The 25,309-nt window shown below is 38.7% G+C and overlaps 3 protein-coding genes across 6 annotated transcripts in view; 1 reads left to right on the top strand and 2 right to left on the bottom strand.

Moving 5' to 3' along the window:
* The window catches only part of LOC143037521 (putative serine hydrolase), a 106,358-nt gene extending 103,336 nt beyond the window's left edge, over positions 1 to 3,022 (bottom strand). The window contains exons 1-2 of one of the 4 annotated variants that reach the window (XM_076205889.1): positions 2,886 to 3,022; positions 1,593 to 1,731 (exon numbers count right to left, since the gene is read on the bottom strand). The gene's annotated coding sequence lies outside the window, so the exon portion shown is untranslated. Of the gene's footprint in view, positions 1 to 1,592; positions 1,732 to 1,900; positions 2,058 to 2,257; positions 2,456 to 2,654; positions 2,736 to 2,885 lie in introns of those variants that run through there. The other 3 variants (XM_076205892.1, XM_076205890.1, XM_076205891.1) reach the window with 3 other exon arrangements.
* Positions 3,023 to 3,465: 443 nt separating this feature from the next.
* On the top strand, positions 3,466 to 10,551 carry LOC143037247 (uncharacterized). The gene is made up of 2 exons (XM_076205374.1): positions 3,466 to 3,819; positions 8,696 to 10,551. The coding sequence occupies exons 1-2, from the start codon at positions 3,466 to 3,468 to the stop codon at positions 9,176 to 9,178; spliced, it is 837 nt and encodes a 278-aa protein (XP_076061489.1). The 3' UTR covers positions 9,179 to 10,551.
* Positions 10,552 to 12,930: 2,379 nt separating this feature from the next.
* The window catches only part of LOC143037369 (uncharacterized), a 19,896-nt gene continuing 7,517 nt past the window's right edge, over positions 12,931 to 25,309 (bottom strand). Inside the window, exon 3 of the mRNA XM_076205507.1 lies at positions 12,931 to 14,332. Coding sequence (XP_076061622.1) covers positions 13,947 to 14,332 — 386 coding nt within the window. The 3' untranslated portion in view covers positions 12,931 to 13,946. The remainder of the gene's footprint in view (positions 14,333 to 25,309) is intronic.

Here is a 25,309-nt window from a genome sequence, read left to right as displayed (position 1 = left end):
TGTGTGGATGTTTTATGTGGTTTGAATGGCAGGTTGAAGAAGATATTTGAACAGTATCCTGCTGTTTTGTTTTGTTTTTTTTCCCATTCTGTTTGTGTTGCTTGAGAGGTGTAATGTGAAGGTTATGTCTTGTCAAGGATTCTGGTGCAGAATTGTGTTCCTGTCATTTTCATAGAAGGATTTTGGTTTCTGCATGTGGATGTATTATAGTGGTGGTTACAGTATATCTGCAGTGTTTGTAATTTGTGTTTGATTTGCTGATTGCTGGGATTCATGCTGTAGAAGTATATTCTACAGTGGTTCTTATGAATTGTTTATAGATCTATAAACAACCAGTAGAACATTAAGAAAGAAAAAAATATATGAACATTAAATAATTACACATACAACAGTGCACCATCTGTAATATGTAACACACCCATACCCACATCACTTAAGTTGTCTAAACACACACACACACTGAAGAACGAATTTGAAAGGAAACTGGTTTGCAAAGAGTGGTATACTTTTGGAATGCACTCCTAGAGAGTGTAGTGACCGCACCCTCATTAGCCTCTTTTAAAACTTGTTATGACAGACATGTAAGATTGATCCAATAACTGGCTAACAAGTTCCAAAGGTGGGGATGATGACAAGAAGTTTACTTCTTATTTCCTCACTGTTTCTTGATTAGGTAAGCTCGATTAGGTAACTAAACAAACTCTTCAAGATGGACCACCCCTACAGAAAAATACCTCCCACAGGAAGCAAGATTCACCCACCATTCCAGGTTTCATGTAGCACTAAGACAGTACCAAGAAAGAATAGACCTGACCACAGAACCAAACTGCCCCAGATGCAACCATCATACAGAAGACAATGGCCTCCTCATCGTCCACTGCCCCAACACCAACAAAATATTTCTTCCTCAAGTGACTCATGGGCTAGTTTGGTGGCCATAGGTCTCTTCCATTAAGTCAGCCCTGTGCAACCTGCGGCCCTCAAAGGCTTTCATTGCGGCCCTTTCTCCTAAAAATAAATAAGCTATAATGCAGCCGTCAGAGAGAGTGTAGCCTTTCATTTGCTAATTAATGGTCAGGAAAATGTCTGTGTTTGATCATTCTTATAATAATGATCCCAGTTAACCAATATCAAGTAATTATTTATGTTTGTACATTATAATAAGGTATGGTAGCCTTTCATTTGCTCATTTATAGTAAGGAAAATACATTTATTTCGGATAATTCTTATTTTTGTGATCCCAATTTAAATAAAATCAGTAACAAATTACTTATCTATATAATCTCACATAATATGTCTTCGATCGTAGTAAATAACAAGAAATAGTAAGGTTATGTGGCCCTCCATACCAACAGAGTAGTGACTAGTGGCCCTTTGGGAAAAAAGGTTGCACACCCCTGCATTAAGTGGTCAAATGATAATAAAAACAGTCCCTAATACATTCAATTCCTTGACATTACTTCATAATAAGAATGTAACTCATCTAACCTAACTTATCCCAGCCTTCCCACTTGACCTTAGATAAATCTTAATCCAGAGCCCACTTGATGTAGTATATTATATTGAATAAAAAGAGCAAATCATTGACCTACTGAGGAGCATACTGATCTTAAAGATTTTTGTCCTGCTAATACTGAAGATCATCCAAAGTGTCCTCTCCACAATGGCCATTCAGGTGCATATTCAATCAATGGCTTTGCTAGCATGGATGTCGCACACATTTGAAGACAACTGAAACAAAAGAATAAGTTAGGGATACTGTTGATAGACTTTGGCACCTTTCTTATCGCACACAGCTGGCCAAGAATGCTTGACAATGGCCATATGGTCATTATAACATTATCACTAATACTTCTCCCCCATGCCAGCCCAACTTCACTATAGAAAGGGTTGTACATACCTGAATAAAACTTGGTGCCTCCATAATGAAAAAAATAAAATCATTGGTACTAACTACTAAAAGCATTATATAGTTGTATGCACTGGTTTACCATAAGCCAGAAGAATGTTATAATCAAAATAGGATTAAGTACTACAACATTAATATACAAATAAATATAATGGTCTGCCAATGTCCACAAAAAGTCAATAATCACCCTCCACAGCAAATTACTACTTCAGGATGTTAATCTGGTAAAGGCAATATCATTTATTTCCAACTACTAGTAACTTTCATTTCTCAGTTAATTTGAAAATAGTAATTTTTCAAATAATTTGCGAAAATATGGCATTAGTTTATCAAATTTGGACAACTTACAATTAATTTCAAGGTGTTTGAATCAAGGACAATGCTATTTGCTTGGATTAAAGAGCTTTAAATTTTAAGAAATGCTGATTTTATCGCTTCGTGTTCAAATAGTAATGAACACTGAACAGGACCATAGTCTGTTGCCCAACTCCCTTCTGGTCATGATCTACATCGTGAACACAAATTGTACACAACTTTACTGGTAAACAATGAAATATTGTCCTTAATATCCTTGATTAGACTCGTCCTTTATGATCAACATGGTTGCCATAGAGCTAATAAATTCATTTTTGCAGCAGCCAGAATGGAATGAAAAGTCCCGACCTGACTGGATAATGTGAAATTGTTGGCTATTTCAACACAAGTGACAATAGATTTATGTTTAGTTATGACCCAATGTACCTACTAGAAATTGGCAATGTTAGATTATATTTCACCAGAACAGTTTTTCTAAGGTTTCATATGATGGCCCCATGTTTTGCCGCTTATCGTTTTAAAATGACCCTTACCTTTAGTTACTCATCCCTTCCACACGATTATCATTCTAATTATTTTAATGCGGTTTCGATTAAACGCTTCAGAGTAATCTGGGGTAAGCTTATATATCTATTCAAATGCTTAATGCATAAATTCTTACTTTGCTAATATTCTTCATGATTGTATATTTAAATGGAGCAAACTTCGACCTCTTCTCATTTCGATATGCTGCACACATCAAAGAACTTTGTGTTGACCTACAGTATTTTTATATTAATCCTGTAAATTGGAAGTCTGGACAAATATCCTACTGTCTTAGCAACTTTACGCTAATCTCGTATATCCATATTGTATTACATGGGATAATCATGATAACTCCAAACAATAGATGCGAATATCAAGAAAAATAATAAACCAATTTCACAATGTGTCTCACCCACCAAAATTACGCAATATATCATTGCAGATCTATCTAGCAACTTTTTGATAAAGCGTAGTGTGCGTGCGTTCGTTTGTTTGTTGTTTGGAATTGATTTGGTAAAGAAATAAGTTTCCTATATATCTTAGATATTGACAATAATATTGATCATTTAATAATACTGGTATTACTGGAAAAATGCAATACAAGTAAAATCTAACCCGAGGAATACAAGAATATTCTTAACGTCAATAAGTATTGACCGGGTTGGGGGGTAATATTGACAATTTATTCCCCAATCCCCAGTATTGCGATAGGCGCCATGGCGTACGGTAAGCAGGATGTGTTTGTACGCTTCATTCGTGCATATAGAGATTTCCCAATGCTATGGGATGTTACATCAGAGGATTATTTGAACAAGGGAAAGAAAACTGCAGCTTACGATGAACTACTATCTATTTTAAGAGAAGTAAAGCCCGATGCCGTTCGCGAAGATGTTAAAAAGAAGATAAATTCACTGAGAACAAATTATAGAAAAGAAGTTAAAAAGATCAACGATTTTAAAATGATGGGTCAGGTGTATGAACCGACAGGCTGGACTTTCAAAGAATTAAGTTTTCTTGGCAGCGAAAACATGCATTGCAGAAATTTTTCATCATTTGTCATGGGAGAACATGTAAGTTAACCAACTCGTGTTAATATTACATCCATGTTAGTTTTAATTTTTTGTGGACTATGTAAAATAAACACCCATTTAGTTCAGTAGTTCACAATTCATTTTGTTGGGATAAGGCATCTTAGCATCTTTTCGTTTGTTTTAGCAAAGCATGCTAGATAGTAATTACAAATTAAATAAGTGTATATAAGATAATACACTTGATGAGTAGGTACTGAAAATCGGAGGCATTTCCACTGTAATGAGTAGTTATTTTGTATGAATTCCCTAAGGATGAGGACATTCAACTAGTATGGAGTGAAGAAAATCAAGTAGGCCTATATGAATTAGATGGTTGAATATTTGCATGTTGTGATGATTTGAGTGTGGTGTATCGGCTGTATTTCACCGATATGTGATTCTGTACCCAATTTCATAGCCGATAAAGTATAACAATAAAAGACAGACATTCAGTAATATTTGTTGAGTTGTATATTTTCTCTATTTTTTTTTATTCATATAACATGGCATATATACAAGCACAAAATTTTTAACTTCTGATTTGCAAGCTGCCATCAGCGAAAATCTTCGGCCCAAATTTAGACAAATTGGGACATGATAATCTGTAAATAGATCATTTAAGACGATACGCAATTGTTGGTAGAGGGAAAAAAAAATAACCACTTCGAAATATCTCCGACTTTTGATAACCACTGTATGGGGCAGAAACATGGAGCACACGAAAGGAGTTTGAATGTGTTTGAGATGAGATGCCTGAGAAGTATGAAAGGGGTTACTAGGCTGGATAGAGTGAGAAACGAGGAGGTGAGGAGAACGGGGGTGGAAAGGGAGTTGGGAGATAGGGTTGATGAAAGAGTACTGGGATGGTTTGGACACGTGGAAAGAATGAGTGAAGAAAGATTAGTACAAGAGGTGTGGAAGGAGTGAACATGATGTGGTGACCAAGGATGAGATGGATGGATGAGGTAAAAGGGGCATTGGGAAAGAGGGGAATCAGCGGCGGCGCCAGGAATTTTTAGTTGGGGAGGCTAAGGGGGGGCTGAGCAAATTTTTTTGGGGGGCTAATAGTAATATGATAATACACATATTATCCTCATTTCAGAAGGGGAGGGGGTTAATGGTAGGGCTAGCACTGATGGCTGACAAATCTTTAGCCCTGGCAATTAAAAATTCCACTTAATAAAATAATTTCAATGAGTGTTTTAAATTTTCAATTTGCTCATTTCAGTTGGGGAGGGGCTAAAGCCCCCTCAAGCCCCCCCCCCCTGGCGCCGCCACTGAGGGGAATGACTGTTTAGGAAGGACAGAAGATAGGGGTGAATGGATGATGCTGTAATGCATGAGGGGAAGTGGGTGGGGGTGAGGTAGTATGTGTGAAAAATAAATTGACTCAGCCCGAAGGGATTTCTCCCCGTCCTCTCTTTCTGCATGAGGGGACGGAGAGGGATGGGTGGGTCGCCGATTTAATGAAGCGGCCTTGCTGTGGATGTGTTGTGTCTTGCGACGCTGCTTCTGACCCAGGGCAGTGGGCGAGATGCAGGGATGACCCGTCATCCAGGAGGAACCAAGATAAGAGGGAGGGAGTTGGGTGGATGGGAGTATGTGGGGATGGAATGGGTGGAAATGGTATATGTATGTATATACATAACACCTACGCCACAATAGGTCTTATATGTCAATATGCACCATGTATAAATGTATGTTTCTAGTAAAACTTGTATGATATTTACTAAATATTCATATTGTTTCTTCAAAACATTCATTTGCTAAATATATTTCATCGCAATATTCGATACTGTTCATTACGGATAGTTTTGGGCATACATAGAATTATCTATGTAATATATATATATATATATATATATATATATATATATATATATATATATATATGTATATATATATATATATATATATATATATATATATATATATATATATATATGATAGATTAAACCGCCATTAGAGAAAAGAGAAGTGTAGACAAACGCATATTTCAGCAGATGAAGAGGAACACAGTGGTCGAATATACGGATATCTCATTATAATCTCTGTATTTTCTCCGATGGAGGGTTACAGTGTAAAGCATCAGTCCATTCTAATATATATATATATATATATATATATATATATATATATATATATATATATATATATATATATATATATATATATCAAATATATGTGCGCGCGCGTGTGAATAAAATAGACTAGCGACATTACCCAACACATAATGACTAGTATTCATGAAAGATGACGGTACCATATTAGAGAATAGTCGCAGAACTGTGAGGGCGTCGAATCAATAGTTATAAGTATTGATCGACAGTCGCCCCAACGCTCTAGTTGTTTCCAGTTACCCGATGCATGTTATACAAAACGATACTATTATTGTCGTCGTTGTTGCAGCCGTACCTTTATAAAAAATATAATATTACTGTCCGGAATATATTTTCTATAATATATAGTAAACAACAACGAAAAACGTTGTTTTTTCTTATATATATATGAAAAGATGTATATTATTTTTCACTAATATTCTTTGTATATTGTCCGTCCTGGCAACTCGGCCAATAATAAACCTTGCCTTATGGCAACACCTTCGTTCTTTTTGCATTTGATTGGCTGATGCCCTGGACATGCGAGTTTAGCAGCCAGTCAGGCACAGTCATGCATGGTGTTACCATAACGCGAGCATTATTATTGACAGATAGGAAATGTAAGATAAAAACTCGATTATATTTACAAGGGCTTGTGCCGTACTGAAGCATCCCTATAGTTACAATATTACTACATACACACATATACCATAAATAATTTTCCCACGTGTATGAGGGATTGCCAAGCCGAAACATACATCCGTTGTTTCTTCTTGCGGGTGAAAGAGCATTCCTGTTTCCCGCCATACGAGATATAAAAAAGAAAAGAAGAAACCCCTTTAGCCTATGTCATACACTCTCCATTCGTGACTATCTTTCCCCTCTCTTCCTTCCTTGCTCGACAGACATTCTTCATGTATATCAAAGCACTCCATCCACTTCTGTTTTCATTTTTTTTTTTTTTTTTACACATTCTTTTCATATGCCAAAACCATCCTACTATTCTTTAATCAGCCCTGTCCGCTCTCCACCCATCCACCCCCGTTACCCGCTAATTCAACGGTCCGAGGTCGAGTCCCGCTCAGAGCTGAATATTTCAGCATCGCTGCATTGGGAGCCGGTACTCCGACTCTGGTGGACAGGAAGTTTGGTTTGTGCGAGGTCACAGCATATCCATAGATTGGGCCATATATGACCTCTGACCTCTCATCTGGGAGGGTAATAGCTGTCGATTACGTGTCCAACACGTGATCGCCAAGACTGTAGTAAATCTAGTATTATAATTTTTATAATAATTATTATTGTTACCATTATTATTATTATTATTATCATTATTATTATTATTGTAATTACTCATGCTGTATTTTATAGCGACGTATTGTAAGCAATATTGGAGTAGATTAATGTAGATGCTTGTGTACAATAATACTGAATTCGTGTTGTATGTTGTGTTTGTGTTTTTGTGATATATGAGAAGGATTTTTCTCTAAATCCCTGTCACCTTGAAATATTTTGTTTTGGCTTAAGATGAGCCTCTGATCTGTGAGGTTCCAAACGGACCAGAAATAGGTTCGAAATAACATATAAACTCGCTTCCGTAACGGGTAGTACTTTTCAGTTCATTTTCACTGCCATCAGGTGATTTTATTAGGACTTGAAAGTATTATTTGAATACCTCTGTAAACAACCCTAGACTACCCCAGTAAAAGTTAACTAATAGATAAAAGTGAGAACGGGTAACGCACGAAAAATTTTGGGGGAAATGTCGACTATTTTCGGAGAAGAAAATATGACGTCATAACGTTTGGCGCAAGTCGAATCGCATTTGACAGTTTCGCTTTCTTGTGAGGAGTGGTGGTGGAGGTGAATTGTGGACTGAGAGAAGCAAGTAAATGTCATGGGGGGATTAAAAGGTGTCATGAGACATATCTATGAATGGATACCAAAAGAAGATTATATGAAAGCGTGATCGTGCTTGCCAGACTGTATGGGACGGAGACTTAGAAGTTGAGAGCCAAAAAGAAGCTTAAATGGGTTTGAGATGAAGTGTCTGAGAAATATGATTGGGGTTACTAGGTTGGGTAGAGTGAGAAATGAAGGGGATGAGGAGGAGAGTGGGGGTGGCCTATGAAAGATTACTTAGATGGTTTGGACACATGGAATGAGTGAAGAAAGATTACCAAAAGAGTCGTGGAAAGCAGAGGTGGATGGAGTGAATTTGAGGGGACGACCGAGGATGAGATGGATGGAGGGGCTGAAAGGAGCTTTGGGCAAGAGGGGAATGCCTGTTGAGTAAGGGAGGGAGAAGGCAGATGATGGTTGTGTGTGGGTGATATTTTGACGCAGCCCAAAAGGATTTCTCTCCATTTCTTTTTTCCGCATGGACAGGGGAAAGTGGTCGCCGTGTGTAAATGAAGCTGCCCCACTGTGGATGTACTGTGCCTTGCTGCATTGCTTCCGGCTCATGCATTGAGCGAGAGACAGGAATCACCCTTCATCCATGAGGAGCTAAGAGGGAAACAAGGGTGATGGATGGGAGTGGATAGGTGCCTTTTAACTTGGTCACCTTCCTTATAAGAATGAAGAAGCCCTTGACATATAGATAGATTTTTATTATAATTATCGTTGTAAAGACTTTAAATATATTTTCATTTTTTGATTGATTAATTTTATTTATATTATTATTTTATTATTTATTTGTTATTATGTAATTATTATTTATTTGTCTATTATTATTATTTTATTATTATTATTATTATTTTTTTTTTTTTTTTCAGGAAGAGGACTGCAGAGACGACGACCGAACCAGCGGAGACGACGGTTATGGTCCCGAGGAAGTCTTGACGGTGGAAGGCGAGATCAAAGTCGAGGACGACGCCAAAGACCTGTCAGACTCCATGTTCTCCATTTCGAACGTCGTAATGCCCCAGCACCACTCTCCTCCTCCCGCTCCTCCTCTCCCTCTTCCTCCTCACGTACCTTCGTCAGGAGGAGGAGGAGGACCCATGCTAAAGAGGAAGAGACCGGGACAGTTTCCATACGCCAACGACCCGCGTGGTGGTGCCTTGCCTAATGTAGACACGGAGGAGGTAACAGCGAAGTACTGGGCCTTGAAGCTCAAGTTTGTTAAAAAGGAACAGAGACTTTTCGCAGAGAAATTCATCAACGATATTCTTCTCGAGGCTGAGCTGGGGACGCTCCATCGCAATTCCGTTCAGATCAACAACAACAACCCGAATGTAACAGAAACAGATTTATAGTCACGGGAAATATATCAAATGCACTTTTGCGTCCCACTTTCCTCCTGAAAGGTTTATCACACTGGGTTTCCACCAGCGCCGACTGTTGAGTGTTCGTTTAAATCAAAACGGCTTCGGTTACAATGTTTCGTTTTTTTCTTTTCTTTCTTTTTTCAAATTTCCCAATAATAACATTTCCGTCATATATAGCAAAGCTGAATGATGAACTAATAGATTGTAAACCTGGATGAATGTTGCTGTTGAAATGTTCTTGCCAGAAGTCAAGATGTCTGTAAGCGAAGTCATATTCTAGTTATCCAAATGGAGGTAGGATGTCGGAGGAAAAATAGCCCAGTGTGATACCCCTTTGAGAGACGTGGCACAGAGGAAATTAAAATAGTTTTTCTGGCAGCCGGAAGTAGCGGGAAAGTGATTTTTCTTAATGCCTCACATCATTTGGTCTGTTTGACAGATTATTTTATTCAGTCAAAAAAAAAAAAAAAAAAACACATAGGCTACCTTGGGTGCCAGACTTATTTTTTTCTAGTCAACCTTCATCTTACCTGATCATGCGTGGTTTAAGCTTTTTAAAGCTTTATACACGTTAAATGAAATGAACATAAACTTCTTACGTGACCGGTGGTACTATTTCTTCATTCTGCCTGTCGCCAGGTGATTTTATTCGCCCCCCCCCCCATTGTACAGCAGCGAAGGGCTAAAATTGATACCTGTGACTGTCCTAATATCTCGGGCAAAGGGTGCGGCTTTGGCTGAAGTTAGGCGCCTTGTATGTAATTCTAGATTAGTTTTGTGGCATTAATTTGTAATGAAACTCCCTACAATGGCCAGAATGCAACCTTGGCCCCAAGTGCTTGGATTTTTTTTTTTTTTTTTTTTTTTTTTTTTTTTTTTTTTTTTTTTTTTTTTTTTTTTTTTTTTTTTTTTTTTTTTTTTTTTTTTTTTTACGTGCAGCACCTGTGCCAGGGAATAATATCCTGTCACGTCTAGCAAGCGTGTTTAGAATGTCACACTAGAATAGCAATTTACAGAAGAAGTTATTTCGAAATGTTAATGATAATTATTATTAGTAACTAATAATGCCTAGTTCCTATGCAGCGTATTGTATATTCTATTTGTATTTATTTTTTCTAGCAAATACATCGCACATCCAGTACTGCATGCCAGTATCGTTTTTATTCCCTACAGTGCACCCCTTCGGACCAGGGTAACGTAGAAGGATTACAAAGGAGCATGCCGACAGGAGACCTTTTGGTCCATAACTAGGTCGGATGCGGAAAAATATAATAATGATAAATAAAAAAAGGAAAATAAAAAATATAATTATAAATAAAATATATATAATAAAAGCGCTATTGAACACCCCTCCCCTTTGTTTTCTCTCTCTGTCTCCTCTCTCATTTCTCTCCTTTCCGAGGTTGCAAAGAGAACAATGACAATACAGAGATAGTAAAAGTACTGGACATGTAAATATGAATAAATTATTACATACAAAACTAACTATTGAATTAATACATAAACATATATGTATACGAATAATTACGAATATATATATATCAGGGGGCGGGGGGGGGGCTTTAGCACCCCCAAAAAAGTGGCCACCCCCCCAACTGAAATGAGCAAATTGAAAATTTAAAACACTCGTTGAAATAATTTTATTAAGTGGATTTTTTAATTGCCAGGGCTAAAGATTTGTCAGCCATCAGTGCTAGCCCAACCATTAACCCCCTCCCCTTCTGAAATGAGGATAATATATGTGTATTATCATATTACTATTAGCCCCCCCACAAAATTTGCTTAGCCTCCCCAACTAAAAATTCCTGGCGCCACCGCTGATATATATATATATATATATATATATATATATATATAATATATATATATATGTGTGTGTGTGTGTGTTAAAGGCACAACAACCTGGCCTAGCCATAAATTAGAGAAGGTATCGTAGCTTATATAGAATTATACAAATGACGACTGGCCTTCCGGGCCCCTAATGATCACTTGTTCCTATGCGTTCACCTAATATAAAGGAATTACATTCGTAGAATCCTCTCCCCAAATATCATCCATAGATTTGAATTCGCTTTTTGTTGAACCACACTATCTAGATTAGTTATTTTTTCATTGGATATATTTCATTTTTCTGATCTGTGCCATTATAGAAACTATGGGTTCCTTCGCACGGGACATCAGTGAACTGAATTTGCTGTGGCTTAGCTGTGAATTTAATAATGATAAAAACATTATCCTGTAACTCGACTATTTTACCTAATACTTTGGCAAAACCCCTCCTCCATAGTGAGGGAGTTGAAATATATATTTTGTTTACTGCAAATTTGTTTGCTTCAGTACAACAGTTTTCTGTCGTCCATAACTCGTTCGAGATCGCCTCTGGCTTTCGTTGTCGTTTTCTATGAAATGTAAAAATGTTTCCCATTTTCTCCGGCTATATATCTGTGTCTGCTGTCGCATTCACCTTAGTATTTCCTGTTTTATAAATAGTTTTGTATTTGCTTTGCTTGTTCTTTTGACACTAGAGGCCTCGATGCCAGTTTGTGGCAGAATTCAATCGTCCTTGGCTTTGGCTTCAGCTTCCGAATATGATGAATTGGACTCGGACTCGATCTTGTGCCATCTGGTATATGATACTCGTTATTTTTATTGTTTATTTTTTCGTGGTCCTGCGGGGGTGTTACCCACCCGACCGGACTTCGGGTCGAGGCCATTAATTTGGACTTGTATCTAGTTGTCCACATGTCACATTAGATTTTTCAATTTCCGGTTATCATGAAATGCTACCCAGATAACATTTTGTGAAAGTGCTAATGTGTACTTTGAATATATATATATATATATATAATATATATATATATATAATATATATATATATAATATATATATAATATATATATATATATATATATATATATATATATATATATAATATATATATATATACGTATAATAGAATAAAGTCTAAATTACTTCGCGACCTTTATTAGTTCGACGTTTCTCTTGTTTAAAGCATTTTCAATACTCTGGAACGGTTTAGTTTACGCTCCTCGTTCTCATTACCTCAACAGTATACTAACATCTTCCCTAATGTATACATTATCGTCCTTCGCTGAGTATTTCCTGCAGTTTGGCAAGAGTGATAATGTTAAACGTGTGCATAATCTTAGAAGAGTATCACGTTGCATAATTGAAAAGTAATTTTGATTCCGCTGTATTCGAATTTTATGCTCGCTCTCGCAGCTCCGAAGGTGGATGGTATATCTACGACTCACTGGTGAGCCATGTAGTATTACTGAAGAGGGTTGCAGTTAGCAATCGAAATATATAGTTTTCCTTATGCAAGTTTCTTTCGTCCGACTGTGGTGTTAGTTGTGCATATCTACAAGTTGACGCATTATCCATTTTACCAAGATCACGAGGAATACGAAAAAGATGCACAAAGCTGGGTACATAAAAATTATAGTCATCGTCTCCAGAATTCTGCGAGTTTAGAAGAACCACCTTCATCACCTCCGTATGTCGTTATGACGTACTTTCAAAATCTTCCGTCAGACCTGATAAACGCTTTCTACCACTTGAATAATATTACTAAGTTCATTCCTGTGCTGTGGTTAGGTTCGGACAAGCCAGGGAAATGAAACTCACAATAACACTAAGGCAAACAAGATTTAATAAATACTAGGCTCGGAGGTCAAGGACGAGGGCTCGTAGATGGAAGGTCACTTGAAGCTTGGAGATGTTGTGCCCGAGGCGACTTGCTGGAGAGAACTGGTTGTCTAGTAGTAGTAGTAGTACAGGGCAAGATAGGTAAGATTTGGGGGGGGGGGGGGGATTTGGAGAGTTAGTGTAAGGAAAGAATGAAATGGAAGGAAGTTAGAGTTATGATAGATGTGGGGCAGACCCACTTGCTCGGTTAAGTTAGCTTAGTTAAGCTCGTATATTTGGTTGTCTCGGCAAGACGCCGTCCTTTTAAAGGAGGCTGGCGGCTCAGCAAGGTCCCCGGAGAGCTTTCCCGAGTTTCTGATTGGCTGTTGGCTGGAGATGGCCGAGACGTCTTGCTAACTTCGGCGAGTATATAGGTCTAGCTCGAGTTGTGTGACGGTTAGTCTGGTTTTGACCAGCGCCGCGTCACTACAATACTCCCCCTCTTCTTTGGATGCGAGCACCGCTGAGGGTAGGGCGAGACGCGAGTGATGTGGCAGAATCGGGCCGGCTTTTTAATCACCCGACCGGAACGGGTGATTGTGCCGTCAGATGGCATCCCTGGGGAGGACGGCCTGGATGATGGAGAAGGCGGCGGCAACGTGCTGTAGGCGTGGTCGCTGTGTTGGCGAGGGGAGCTTGGCTGAGCATGGAGCTGTGGAGATATACGGTTAGGTGAGAATGGTTGCAGTGAAGGGGAGAGTGAGTTCGGGGGGAAATTAGGTTATTGGGGGCTAGGGGGAACACTTGTGGTGGGATGCAGGATTGGCCCCGGTGAAGGAGACGGGTGCGGCGTACCGTAGGCGTGGTCGGTGTCTGGCGAGGATCCTGACTGAGCCTGGCGCTGTGGGTTTGGGTGATGAGGTGGGAAGGGTTGGTAGGGGAAGAAAGGGGAAGGTAAGCTGGTTTGAGCCTGTCGATGGAGATGCGATTTGACTTGGCATCTCGGTTGATGAGGAAGTGTTTCGCCGATCTGCTGATGACACTGAAGGGTTCATCGTACGGGCGTTGGAGAGGGGTTCGTCTGGAGTCCCGCCTGACGAAAGCATAGTCACTTGCATGTGGCTCCAGTGACGGCAGCGGTAGTGGCTATAGTTGTAGTGGCGTCAGCGGCTGCACTGGTGGCATCGGCGGTGCCTGCGGCTGCAGTGGCGGTGGCTGCACTGGCGGCAGCGGCGGTGGCTGCGGCTGTAGTGGTGGTTGCGGCTGTAGTGGTGGTTGTGGCTGTAGTGGCGGCAGCGTCTGAGGCTGCGGTTGCAGTGGCGGCAGCGGCGATGGCTGCGGTTGCAGCTGCGGTGGCTGCGACTGCAGTGGCGGTGGCTGTAGTGGCGGTGGCTGCGGCTGTAGTGGCGGCAGCGGCGGTGGCTGCTGTTGTAGCGGCGATGGCTGCGGTTGCACTGGCGACAGCGGCTATGGGTTGGCGGCTACGGCGTCCACCTTCAAGTGACATGGTTCAGTCTCCATACAGTTTAAAGAAAATATGAAACACGTGTGATGCAACTGAAAGAGGTGAGAAATGTTCCTCTCCCATGCCAAGCTATCTCACTTTGCGGGTAACATGATTAGACAAAAAATAAATCAAGTAATAAATGCTTGCAATCTGTTTTAGTCACATACTGTAAGAGGGACGAAACCATTTAATATACATATAGATGCTGGTTGGCCCAAGCTGTAAGATATTTCAATGTTGTGTATTGTTCCTTTCCCTCTTAAGATTGACTATATTATCACTGATTGTGCAGCAGATATGCACAAAGCATTTTCAGTGAAGTTCCCTTCAGTAGAGAAAAATTATGACGCCATGGTCATCGGGGAGGAAGAACAAATTGAAACACTCTGGGAGGAGTTGGATGAGGACGATGCCATGCATGCAGATTTTGCTCTGATGACAAACCCACAACAGAGACTCTCATGCTTTGCCCACACATTTCAGCTTGTCATTGAAGATGGATTAAATGATATGAAATGTGCTGGCCAGGCAATTATCAAGGTCACAATAATTTCCACCCTCTTGTACACAAGTACTTTATTCAAAGAGAGGTGAGTGTATTTTCCTTTCTATGACAAGCAGAGGGAGTGAAGGACTTGTTCCATATTAAATGGGATCATAGAAACAGAAATACAAAATAATGACAAGAAATGGTAAATAAACTGTCAGAAAATGCAGGGTAGTCCAGAATAACCATCTATCGAAATCCAAAAGACTGTGCAAGTCACCCTAGGAGCAATACAATCACCAACACTATTTAATCTATTCACGCACAACCTCCATACCCCAAAGCCAGAACTCAGCAACAAAGTGCTCATATATATTAATAACCCTACAGCTGTACCCCAAAACTGAGACTACAAAATAACAGTCAGAAATATTCAAACATATCATGGTAACCCCTGAGGAGCTGACAATTGGTTTTTGGATCAGGCCTAGAATTTCTCTTTATCAACTTCTTTTCCTCCACCTTTTCACATACGGAGAGCTGACAACCAGCAACTGGTCCCTTCCTCTTACTACTATAAGCTGGTTACATAAAGTTGTTCCACACTAATACAGCACGGACAACAATCCTAATTTTCTGCCCAGAGAGATCTATGGGAGGATTTAAGTACTGCTGCCAGCAACTGAGGCTGCAGGTTTAAATTCTTTTTTTCTTTTTCCCCAAAACAGATGTTATTTATAAAGCAAAGTAGCCAAACATACATATACCAAAGGCTCTTTCCCCCTTACAAGGGAGGTAGCCAAGCATAGGAAAGGAAAATCCTCACTCCCATCACCTGCATTCCTTTCACTCCTCTCCACTTAAACTACATGAAGATGGCAAACCAAATCAATCACTTGTAGCTGTGACAAAGTATGTATCAACTTCACAGACCTGGTTGCCCAGAAAAGTAAATATAACAAGTTCATATTGTATCCATCATGTACGGATGCTTGAATAGTATCTAATTTCATACTGCAAGGCCCATTTACTAGAGTAGTGGTTGGAGTTCTTGTCCCAAACCCTATTACTGTATATCTTTCATCTCCACAGGAGAAAAATAGAATAGGATCCTTATTCCCTGCAATTCATCCCAATTAGTTGTCTTCTATGATACATGGAACATATTGATATTTTTCTGTGAGGATTAAAAAAAGATAATAAACTCTAACATGTATGAATGATGTGTGGTTTTGGTCTGTGGGGGTCCCCCCCCCCTTAATTTTCTCTTCCTTTTCTTCCACAAAGAATCAAGGCAGAAATATGCTACTGACTCACTGACCCTTTTATAACAGGGATTGAGACCTTTGTAATCAAATAAATTCTTGCCTCATTTTTCACTGACTAGACACCTGTAGTTCCAGTCGATGGTAATGGTCCTCAGATCTCCTCTATAGATTTCTCTGGGAAGAAACTCTGGAATGATGTCTGCATTATATTAGTATGGGACTGTTTCTAGGTCACTTGTAATATTAGCTGGGGAGTAGTCATTAATTGTCAGTTCTTCTTGTGTGAAAAGATGGACGAAATAGAGATGGAGATGAGAAATTTTGGATTTGATCTAGAAACCATCTGCCCCCTAGATAGAGGTGAGGATATTGATCACTTTTGAAAGATTGGTAGAAGAGAGATGACACTCTTTAATTTCCATCTTGTAGGACCAATTTGTGCAAGGACCCATCCTTGGTCCCTGGTCTTTGTGTATGTATGTACAGTATATTAAGATCACAATATCAGTGAAAGTTATTGTGTTTACATATAAGTTTGGTTTATAGCTTGTCTTTATTGCTGAGTTGGTCATTGCAAATCTGGTTTATGAATTACATTTCTATTGCAGAGCTGGTCATTGCTGAGCCAGAGAGCATCTCTCCAGACCACAACAATGAGCAAACACTGGCTGCTGCAGGGATGAATATAGATAGCAAAGAAGGTATTCCAGCTAAAGATGCCAGACTCATAGCCAAATACAAATCCATAAGATGTCTCCAAGAGTGGAGAAAATGAGACACCTAGAGATCAGCTGGTTATCTCTCTCAGAAAAGAGCACCATGGCCAAGATGCACTGACCTTTTGGATGCCAGATGGTGCAGCTCAGGTCAAATATCCAACTCTGTATGACCTGGCACAGAATGTTTTGTCTGTACCTGCAATCACCACACCAGTGGAACATTCCTTCAGAAGTGGTGGATTTTTCAGTTGGTCCCATCGAGTGAGATTCTCTCCTCACATGTTTGAGAATATGATGTTTCTTAAATGCAATGAACATCTATAACCCCATTATTTTTACAACATGATAGAACAACAATAATCATAATAACTGTTGGCAATGGTCCTCTGGCCTCTCATAGATTTGTTTGAGGAAACAGTGGACTGTTGGTTGAGCTGAATTAGTGTGAGATTGTTTCTATGTCACTGGATTATACATTTCTGGATTGACCATCAAGCAAAGTAAGCATGTGTTTAGGGTCTCAAGGGAAGAATTCTTTTGCAGTGCAAATGTTGGAACTGAGCCAGGGCCTACAAAAAGGGACCCCCCCACAATTTAATATAAATATAATATACACACACACACTCACACTCATGCAGTGGTAGAGTTGCTGGGTGCCACTACGGCAGTCCAGGTTTGAATCCCGCCCAGGTCTGAAATAATTTCAGTATTACTGCGCTGCAGGTCATTATTCCAACTCTCATGTGCGGAGAGTTGGGGGTGTGTGTAAGGTCACAGCATTACCCACAGATTGGTCATGAGCTCTGAGCTCTCTTCCTGGAGGGAAATAGCTGTCAATCACAAGTCCAACACACAATCCAACACCATGTGAATCATGCACACACACAGTAGAACCTAGGGTCTCGACCACAATCCATTCTAGAGAACTGTTCTGGGATTGATTTGGTTAAGAACCAAAGCTGGTTTACTGATTTGCTGGATACAGCTTTATCAGGGTGATAATTTTCCACAAAACTGAATTTCACCCCATTTTCTTTTCAGGTTGGTCAAGAACTGATATTTAGGTCAACTTCTGGAACAAAAAAGTTATTAAAAAAAAAAAAAAAGTCAATGTTCAAGAACTGAGGTTCCAATATATGTATATATATAGTTATGAAGGTGATAAGGAACTACACATTTTAAATCATGTTTTGTATTACATAGCTTAAGGATAGACTTGTTCTCCATGGAGAGGGTATGAGATTGTGTGTTTGGCAATGCCATTGGTGCTCAGCTCGGGTCAACATGCTAGGCTCATGAGTCCCACACAATTTAACCTGTTGGAGGAGTTGGGTTTTCTCCTTAAACTATGTAATTTATTTAGTATAGAAATTTCGGTGTAAATTAAGTAGACTGTAATGTGACTCATCTCTTAGATTATTATGAATAAATCATCCTATGTGAGGTGCTGGTATACAGTGAAGTGTATTGAGAAATCTTGTGTAGACTTACATATTCTGGAAGAAGTGGGTCTTCCCTTTCCACTTGTGTTAAATTAGGGTGTTCAGAGAGATGTTAGTATCACCTGTTATTTCATGTCTGTTATTGGTGGAACCATATCTTGTCTGTATTTACCTAGTTGTATTTTACGGGAAGGGGAGCTATGCTCGTGGGGTCCCGTCTTCATTTCTCATTTTATCTAAACAATTTTTAAATTCATGTATTGTTTTTGCACACACCACTTTCTCATCTAACTTGTTCCAACTGTCTATTACTCTGTGTGGAAAGCTGTTCTTTTTCAAATCTCTTCTATAGCTGTCTTTTTTTATTTTCTTTCCGTGTCCTCTTGTATTTCTGTCATCCCATTTTATCAGAATCTCTCTATCAGTAATTTCTATGCCTTTCATGATTCTGTAAATAGCTATCAAATCTCCTCTCTCTCTTCTTTGCTCTAGTGTCTGTAGTTCAAGTTTTTGTAGTCTCTCTTCATATGATAGTTTTGAGAGTGTTGGTGCCAGTTTTGTAATTGCTCTTTGTATTCTTTCAAGTTTTTTTATACATTTTTTTGTACTTGGTGACCATATTGTTGCTGCATATTCTAATCTTGGTCTTATCAGGGTGATTAGGATTTTCCTCACCATTTCTTCATCCAGGTATGTAAATGCCACTTTGATTGTTCTTATTAAATTATAAGTTTCTCCAAAAATCTTATTTATATGTTTCTCAGGTGACATATTATTCATAACAATGACTCCCAGGTCCTTCTCATTTTCTACTTTTTTTATTCCTTCTTCTCCCAAATTATATGATCCTGTTATTCTGTTTTTGCTTTTTCCAAATTCCATTATACTACACTTTTTTTGTATTGAACTCCATCTCCCACTTCCTACTCCATTCTTGTACCTTATTTAGATCTCTCTGTAGTGATTCACAATCTTCTTCAGTTTTCACTCTTTTCAGTAGTTTTGCATCATCTGCAAAGAAGCTCATATAGCTTTCTATTCCTTCATCCATATCATTAATATATATAGCAAACATTATTGGGGCCAGAACTGTTCCCTGCGGAACACCGCTTATTACTTCATCCCATTTTGAGTGTTGGTTTCTTATCACTACTCTCATTTTTCTTTCTTGCAAAAAGTCCTCCATCCAATTTAGTAGTTTGCCCTGTATTCCTCCTTCAGTTTCTAATTTCTTAAGCAACTTCTTATGTGGTACTTTGTCAAAAGCTTTCTTTAGATCTAAAAATGCACAGTCCGCCCATCCATCTCTTTCTTGTATTATATCTATTAGCCTTGAATAGAAACATATTAAATTGGTGACGCATGATCGTCCTTGTCTGAATCCAAATTGCCTTGGATTTAACACTTTGTTTTTTTCTAAATATTTTACCCATCTACTTTTGATAATTCTCTCACAAATATTTGCTATTGTACTTGTTAGAGAGACTGGTCTATAGTTGGTAGGTTCTTCTTTATTTCCTCCTTTATATATAGGTACTATATTTGCTTTTTTCCAATCTTCTGGAACTTTTCCTTCTTTCAAGGAACTATTTAGTATGCTATGTATTTTGTCTGCCAGTTCATTCCTGCATTCTTTCAGTATCCAGTTTGCTATTTCATCTGGTCCATGCGATTTTCTGACATCAAGATTACTCAAATGTGTTAATATTTCATTCTTTGTTACTTCTATTTCTTCCATAGGGGGGACTTTCTCTTTCCATTCATTCTCTTCAGGTTGTATGTTCTCCCTTGTAAACACTGATTTAAAATGTTTGTTCATAATTTCCGCCATTTCCATTTCCTCAGTGTATTCAACTCCCTCCTGTCTTAATTTCTCCAAGTCTTGTTTGTTTTTCAGTTTATTGTTTACAAATCTGTAGAATAGTTTTGGTTGATCTTTACACTTTTCTATGATATCTTTTTCATATTTTCTCTTTTCCTTTCTGCACATTTGTACATATTCATTTCTATAACAGGTATATATTTTCCATTTTTCAGGTCTTCTGTCTTTTTTCCATCTGGTCCAGGCTTTGTCTCTTTTGTCTTTTAACTCCCTACAGCTTTTGTTGTACCAGCATTTTACATATTCTTTTTCTTGTTTTTGTCTTGGGACATACTTTTCCACTCCTTTTTTGTAAATTTTTGTCAAAATATTCCATTTTTCTTCTACTCTTGTTTCTTCTTTGTATATTTCTTCCCAGTTTTCCTTTTGAAAGAATTCTCTTATTTTATCAAAGTTTGTTTTTTCATACATCATTCTTCCTTTTCTATATTGTTCTTTTTTTCATATATTTTTCTTCATTAAGTTCCAGTTCAATCAATATGTGGTCACTTTTACTTATTGGTGTTTTATATTCAATTTTGTCCACTATTCTAGGTTCGGATGTAATTACTAGGTCTAGTCTCGATGGCTCTTCTTCATTTCTATACCTAGTGTTCTCCTGTATCCATTGTGTCATTGTATGGTCAGTAACCATCTCAAGTAGAGCGTTTCCCCATGAGCCGTCTCCACCCTTTACTGTCATTTCTTCCCAGCAGATTTCTTTGCAATTAAAGTCGCCCATCATAACTATTTTTCCTCCCTCTTCCATTATCTTGTTTAATGTTATCTTTGTGTCCTCTAACATACTTTTATGTTCACTCTCTTCCCATGAGGCTGTTTTTGGGGGCACATAATTTATCACAAACTTTCTGTTCTTCTTATCTCTGTCTTCTACTTCCATCATTATCATCTCTACTGTATTCTTTCCATATGTGACACACTTCACGTTTATATCCTTCTTAGTCAGGAACATAACTCCACCCCCTTCCTTTTTCACTCTGTTTCTAATCCAATAATTATATGCATCATGTCCTACACTGTTGGGTGGTAGTGGACCTTTTAATTTTGTTTCTACAATTCCCATTATGTCTGGTTCTTTTTCTTTCAAATAATCATTCAGCTCATTCAATCCTGTTATTAATCCATCTATATTTGTGTAAGACACTCTTAGTTTTCTGCCACTTCCATTGTGTTCTCTGTTTCCCTTTTGTTTTTCTCTTGTATGTCGACTTTCTTTAGTTTCATATTCACTACTCTCCAATAGAATCTCTCTTTTTCTGACTCCGTTCTTATCTCGTTTTTTTCCTTTGCTTCAATTCTTTTCTGTTTTTCTTCCTCTCTTTCCTCTTTATTCATTTCCCTTTTTATCCATACCTTTTTATATTGTTCACTTGTTGCTAGTTTCCCTGTTTTGGATAAGATATTCTCAGCCGTAGTTTGTGACCTGAATTTAATCTTAATTGGTCTGGTCTTGTCTGTACTATATTTCCCTAGCCTGAATTTCTCTTCGATTTGTTTCATTATTTCTGGTTCATCTTCCTGAACTAATTCTAGTAAATTTCTTACTTTTTCATTTTCCTCTTTGATTCTTGTGGTTCTATCTGGGTTATGTTTCTCTTCCATTCCTAATATAATTATACATTTCTTTTTGTCTGCTAAGTCTCTTACTATATTCTCCTTCTGTCTCATCACTTTAATAACTGAGTTTTCAGTTTGTTCATTCATTTGCTGTCTGATTATGTCAGTGAATGCAACTTTGCTATTTTCTTGAATTTTTTTCCAACCCTCCTTGTTCTCCTTATTATTCTCCTTTAAGACTTTATTCTCATCTTTTACTTCTTTTAACTGTTTTTTTAATTCTTCAATTTCCTTAGTTAAGTTTTTGTTCGCCTTCTCTAGTTCTTCCAATTTTTCAACTCTCCGTATAATATTGTTAACATGACCGAACCTACGCTCCAAGTCCTCGATCATCTTATCGACCTTCTCTTCTAGTCTTGTCAGTCGGGGTGGGGGGTGGGGGGGTTGTGTCCCCCCCACCCTCTTTAAATCCCTGGAAAATATTCTCATCACTTTCTACTGTATTGCTCTTATCTATACTTCTAATCTTTACATTTTTATTAGACATTTCATCGTCGTCGGGGGGCCGTTTGTTTACCTTTCGCCTGTCTGCCTGGGCCAAGTCTACTCCTTCTTCATTTCCTTCCATTTCCCTCAGTAATCCCTCTCCTTTTCCTCTTTCCCTACTTTCCTACTACCCCACAAGCAATTTCCCCCCACCCTGTAAATACAATAGGCACTTCTCTTTGCGTTGGGATCCACAGACTTCAGTTTTCTTCAGAACGTCATCCAAGCCGTCCATTCGCTGAAGTGTGTGTGTGTGTGTGTGTACATATATACATAAATATATATATGTACCCATTTTATTTCAACAGATATGAGGGTAAGAACATCAGTCTGATGAATATAATAAATTTGGCACATATACTGTGATATAATATCACACTTATCAGGGATTCTGAAGATAGGTTTTTATATGCTGTGATCATATGGTGCAGGGGGAATTCAGAAAATTAGTGTGTGTGTCTAATTACGACATGTGATAACCTGCACAGTTCCTGATCGGAAATCACATCTTGATCATGATTTCAAGCCTTTGTACAAAGTTTCTGTAGTAGATTTCCAACCTGATTCATCATATATAAGCGACAAATATATTTTGTTGTCACTTAAATGCAATTTTGTTTCCAAAAGTTTACCATGGAAGAACTACTGAATAAAGAAATATATTTCATAATCAGCATTCAATTATATATTTGTATGCTTCATACATCATGGATACAGTATGGGTTCCCACCATGGTAAAGTTGTACAAGTGATTCATTTATACATAACTAGCAGTATCAAGAACAGCTGTCATTGAGTTTAAGTTCAATATTTGCATTACATACAACTCATAGAACCAGGACTAGATAAATACAAATTACAATTAGATATAGCAATGCTTAATCAGAAAACTAGGAAAATACTTAATCCCGACCTTGTTTCCTCCTCTGATTTGTGTTTTATGCATTATACTTAAACTATGAAAACAAAATGAAAAGATGTGCCAAAAAACATCAAGATATACAGCTTTCCAAATCGATAAATTATTTCTTAGAAAAAGAAAATAGAAGTTAACATATCCCAAGCCAATTGGCAATTCCATGTGAGAATTCAAGACTAAGCATAACTGGAGGAAAAATAAAGTTATAGACTATCATGAATAACAGTTATTTCCATTTATTAACATTAGGCAAGCATATGCTCACACACACACACCTTAATCCATCCTTGCCAAGAAATTTCGTTCTTTCTCAACAGACTACCCTTGGAAACCTCATACTCTCCCTTCCACATCATCAGCTCGCCCGCCAAGGCTCTCCTACCCTTGGGCACTTCGAGCACATATATAGCAAGTGCTTGGCACCAATGCCCTAAGTGCCAGGAAATCGCTGTTGCGAAAAGTATACCAAGTTAATCATCAATAAAGATTTGTCGGTCAAGACTGCATTAACATTTCCACAATGTAAACAAAATGTCATAATCGATCAATCGCCCCTTCGTTATGTAAGCAATACGTCATGATCGATCAACATCGCCCTCTTAATGTAAACACACTTTCGATCAGTACCATAGGCCTGTGTAAATATCGGTTAACATTTGGCGATCTGTCCTGTCCTAACCTAAAATAATTTCATCTAAACTAACTTGATCTAACTTAACAAGAAGCCTGACAACTCGAAAAGGATGGGTATCTCAGCGATATTCTCGTCCGTGCAGACAACAGTATAAAATATTTTGATAACCGTTCTTTCACTTTGTCCAAACTCATTCTCACTCTCACTCTCTCTCTCTCTCTCTCTCTCTCTCTCTCTCTCTCAACTCGCACAAGGTTGAGATATTTCAGAAGCCGTTCAGCGGGTTAGTGGGCCAAGTTAATGTATAACTTGAGTCTTTTCCTGATATTCTTTCATTGAATAGATCGCTTTCAAGCGATATGCTCACACCACGAGACTCTTCGCTGTAGCTCAAGATATCCCTGGGCAGGTGGCGGTTACTGTCAGACGTTGGGAATCGAGCCAGGGTTCTTGCAATTGCGAGTCGAGAGCGATACCCAATTCACCACGTCCGTTCATCTTAGCTTCGCTGGTAACTAACATAACTACCTGTGTATGTGAGATTTACCATGGTCTTGGGTCACGTGTTGGACTCGTGATCGACAGTTATTTCCCTCCCGGAAAAGAGCTCAGAGCTCATACATTACCAATCTATAGGTAATGGTGTGACCTTATACGTACAACCCCCAATTCCCCGCCCACGAGAGCTGGAGTAATAATTCGCAGCGGGATTCAAACCCGGACCGCCGTAGTGGCAGCCGGGAGTTCTAACCACTGCGCCACGATGTGTATGTGTGTGTTTCATCAAACATCTTTTCCAGGACACAATACTGTTTGTTGAAGTCAGTGTGCTATGGAGCCATAGCATTCCAAAATCCCGCCCTGAGGACAAAAGAGGGGGAGGGGGAGGGGGGGGGATCGTACTCCAAACCCCCACCCATCCTTCGAGTGGGATTCGAACTGGGGCTTCTTTGAGACTCGTCAAACCTTCCACTTCTGCTGATCCAACAGGTTTTGCCTTTTTTCTACATCCCCTCTTCTTCCTCCTCCTCCTCCTCTTCCTCCTTCTTAGGGGCGTCGATGACCTTGCTGAACTCAGCGAGTTCCTCATCACGGCCTTCTTCAGAAGCTTTAAGGACGAAGACTTCCAAATGCAAAGGTCTTCCGACAGTCGCCGCCGTGTGTACATGTGTCTGTATTTATGTACCTAGTTGTATCTTACGAGAAGAGGAGCTAAGCTCGTTGTCCCGTCTCTGTATCTCGCCAAATCTAAATTGATCTTGATTTTTTGTATTGTTTTTGCACACACTATTGTTTCGTCTAGTATGTTCCATATAATCCATCACTCTGTGGGGAAAGCTGCTTTTTCAGGTCTCTCCTATAACTGTCCTTTTTGAGTTTCCTTCCATGCCCTCTTGGGTTTCTCTTATCCCAATTTAGTAAGTCATCTCTGTCAAGAATTTCCACACTTCTCATAATTCTGTAGATGGTCAACAAGACACCTCTTTCTCTTCTTTGTTCCAAGGTCGGT

This window comes from Oratosquilla oratoria, chromosome 22, assembly GCF_046742065.1.
Source record: "Oratosquilla oratoria isolate Oo_2021 chromosome 22, ASM4674206v1, whole genome shotgun sequence".
Lineage (NCBI taxonomy): Eukaryota > Metazoa > Arthropoda > Malacostraca > Stomatopoda > Squillidae > Oratosquilla > Oratosquilla oratoria.
Note: the sequence above shows the minus strand (reverse complement) of the source record. Positions and strands in the feature narration are given on the sequence as shown.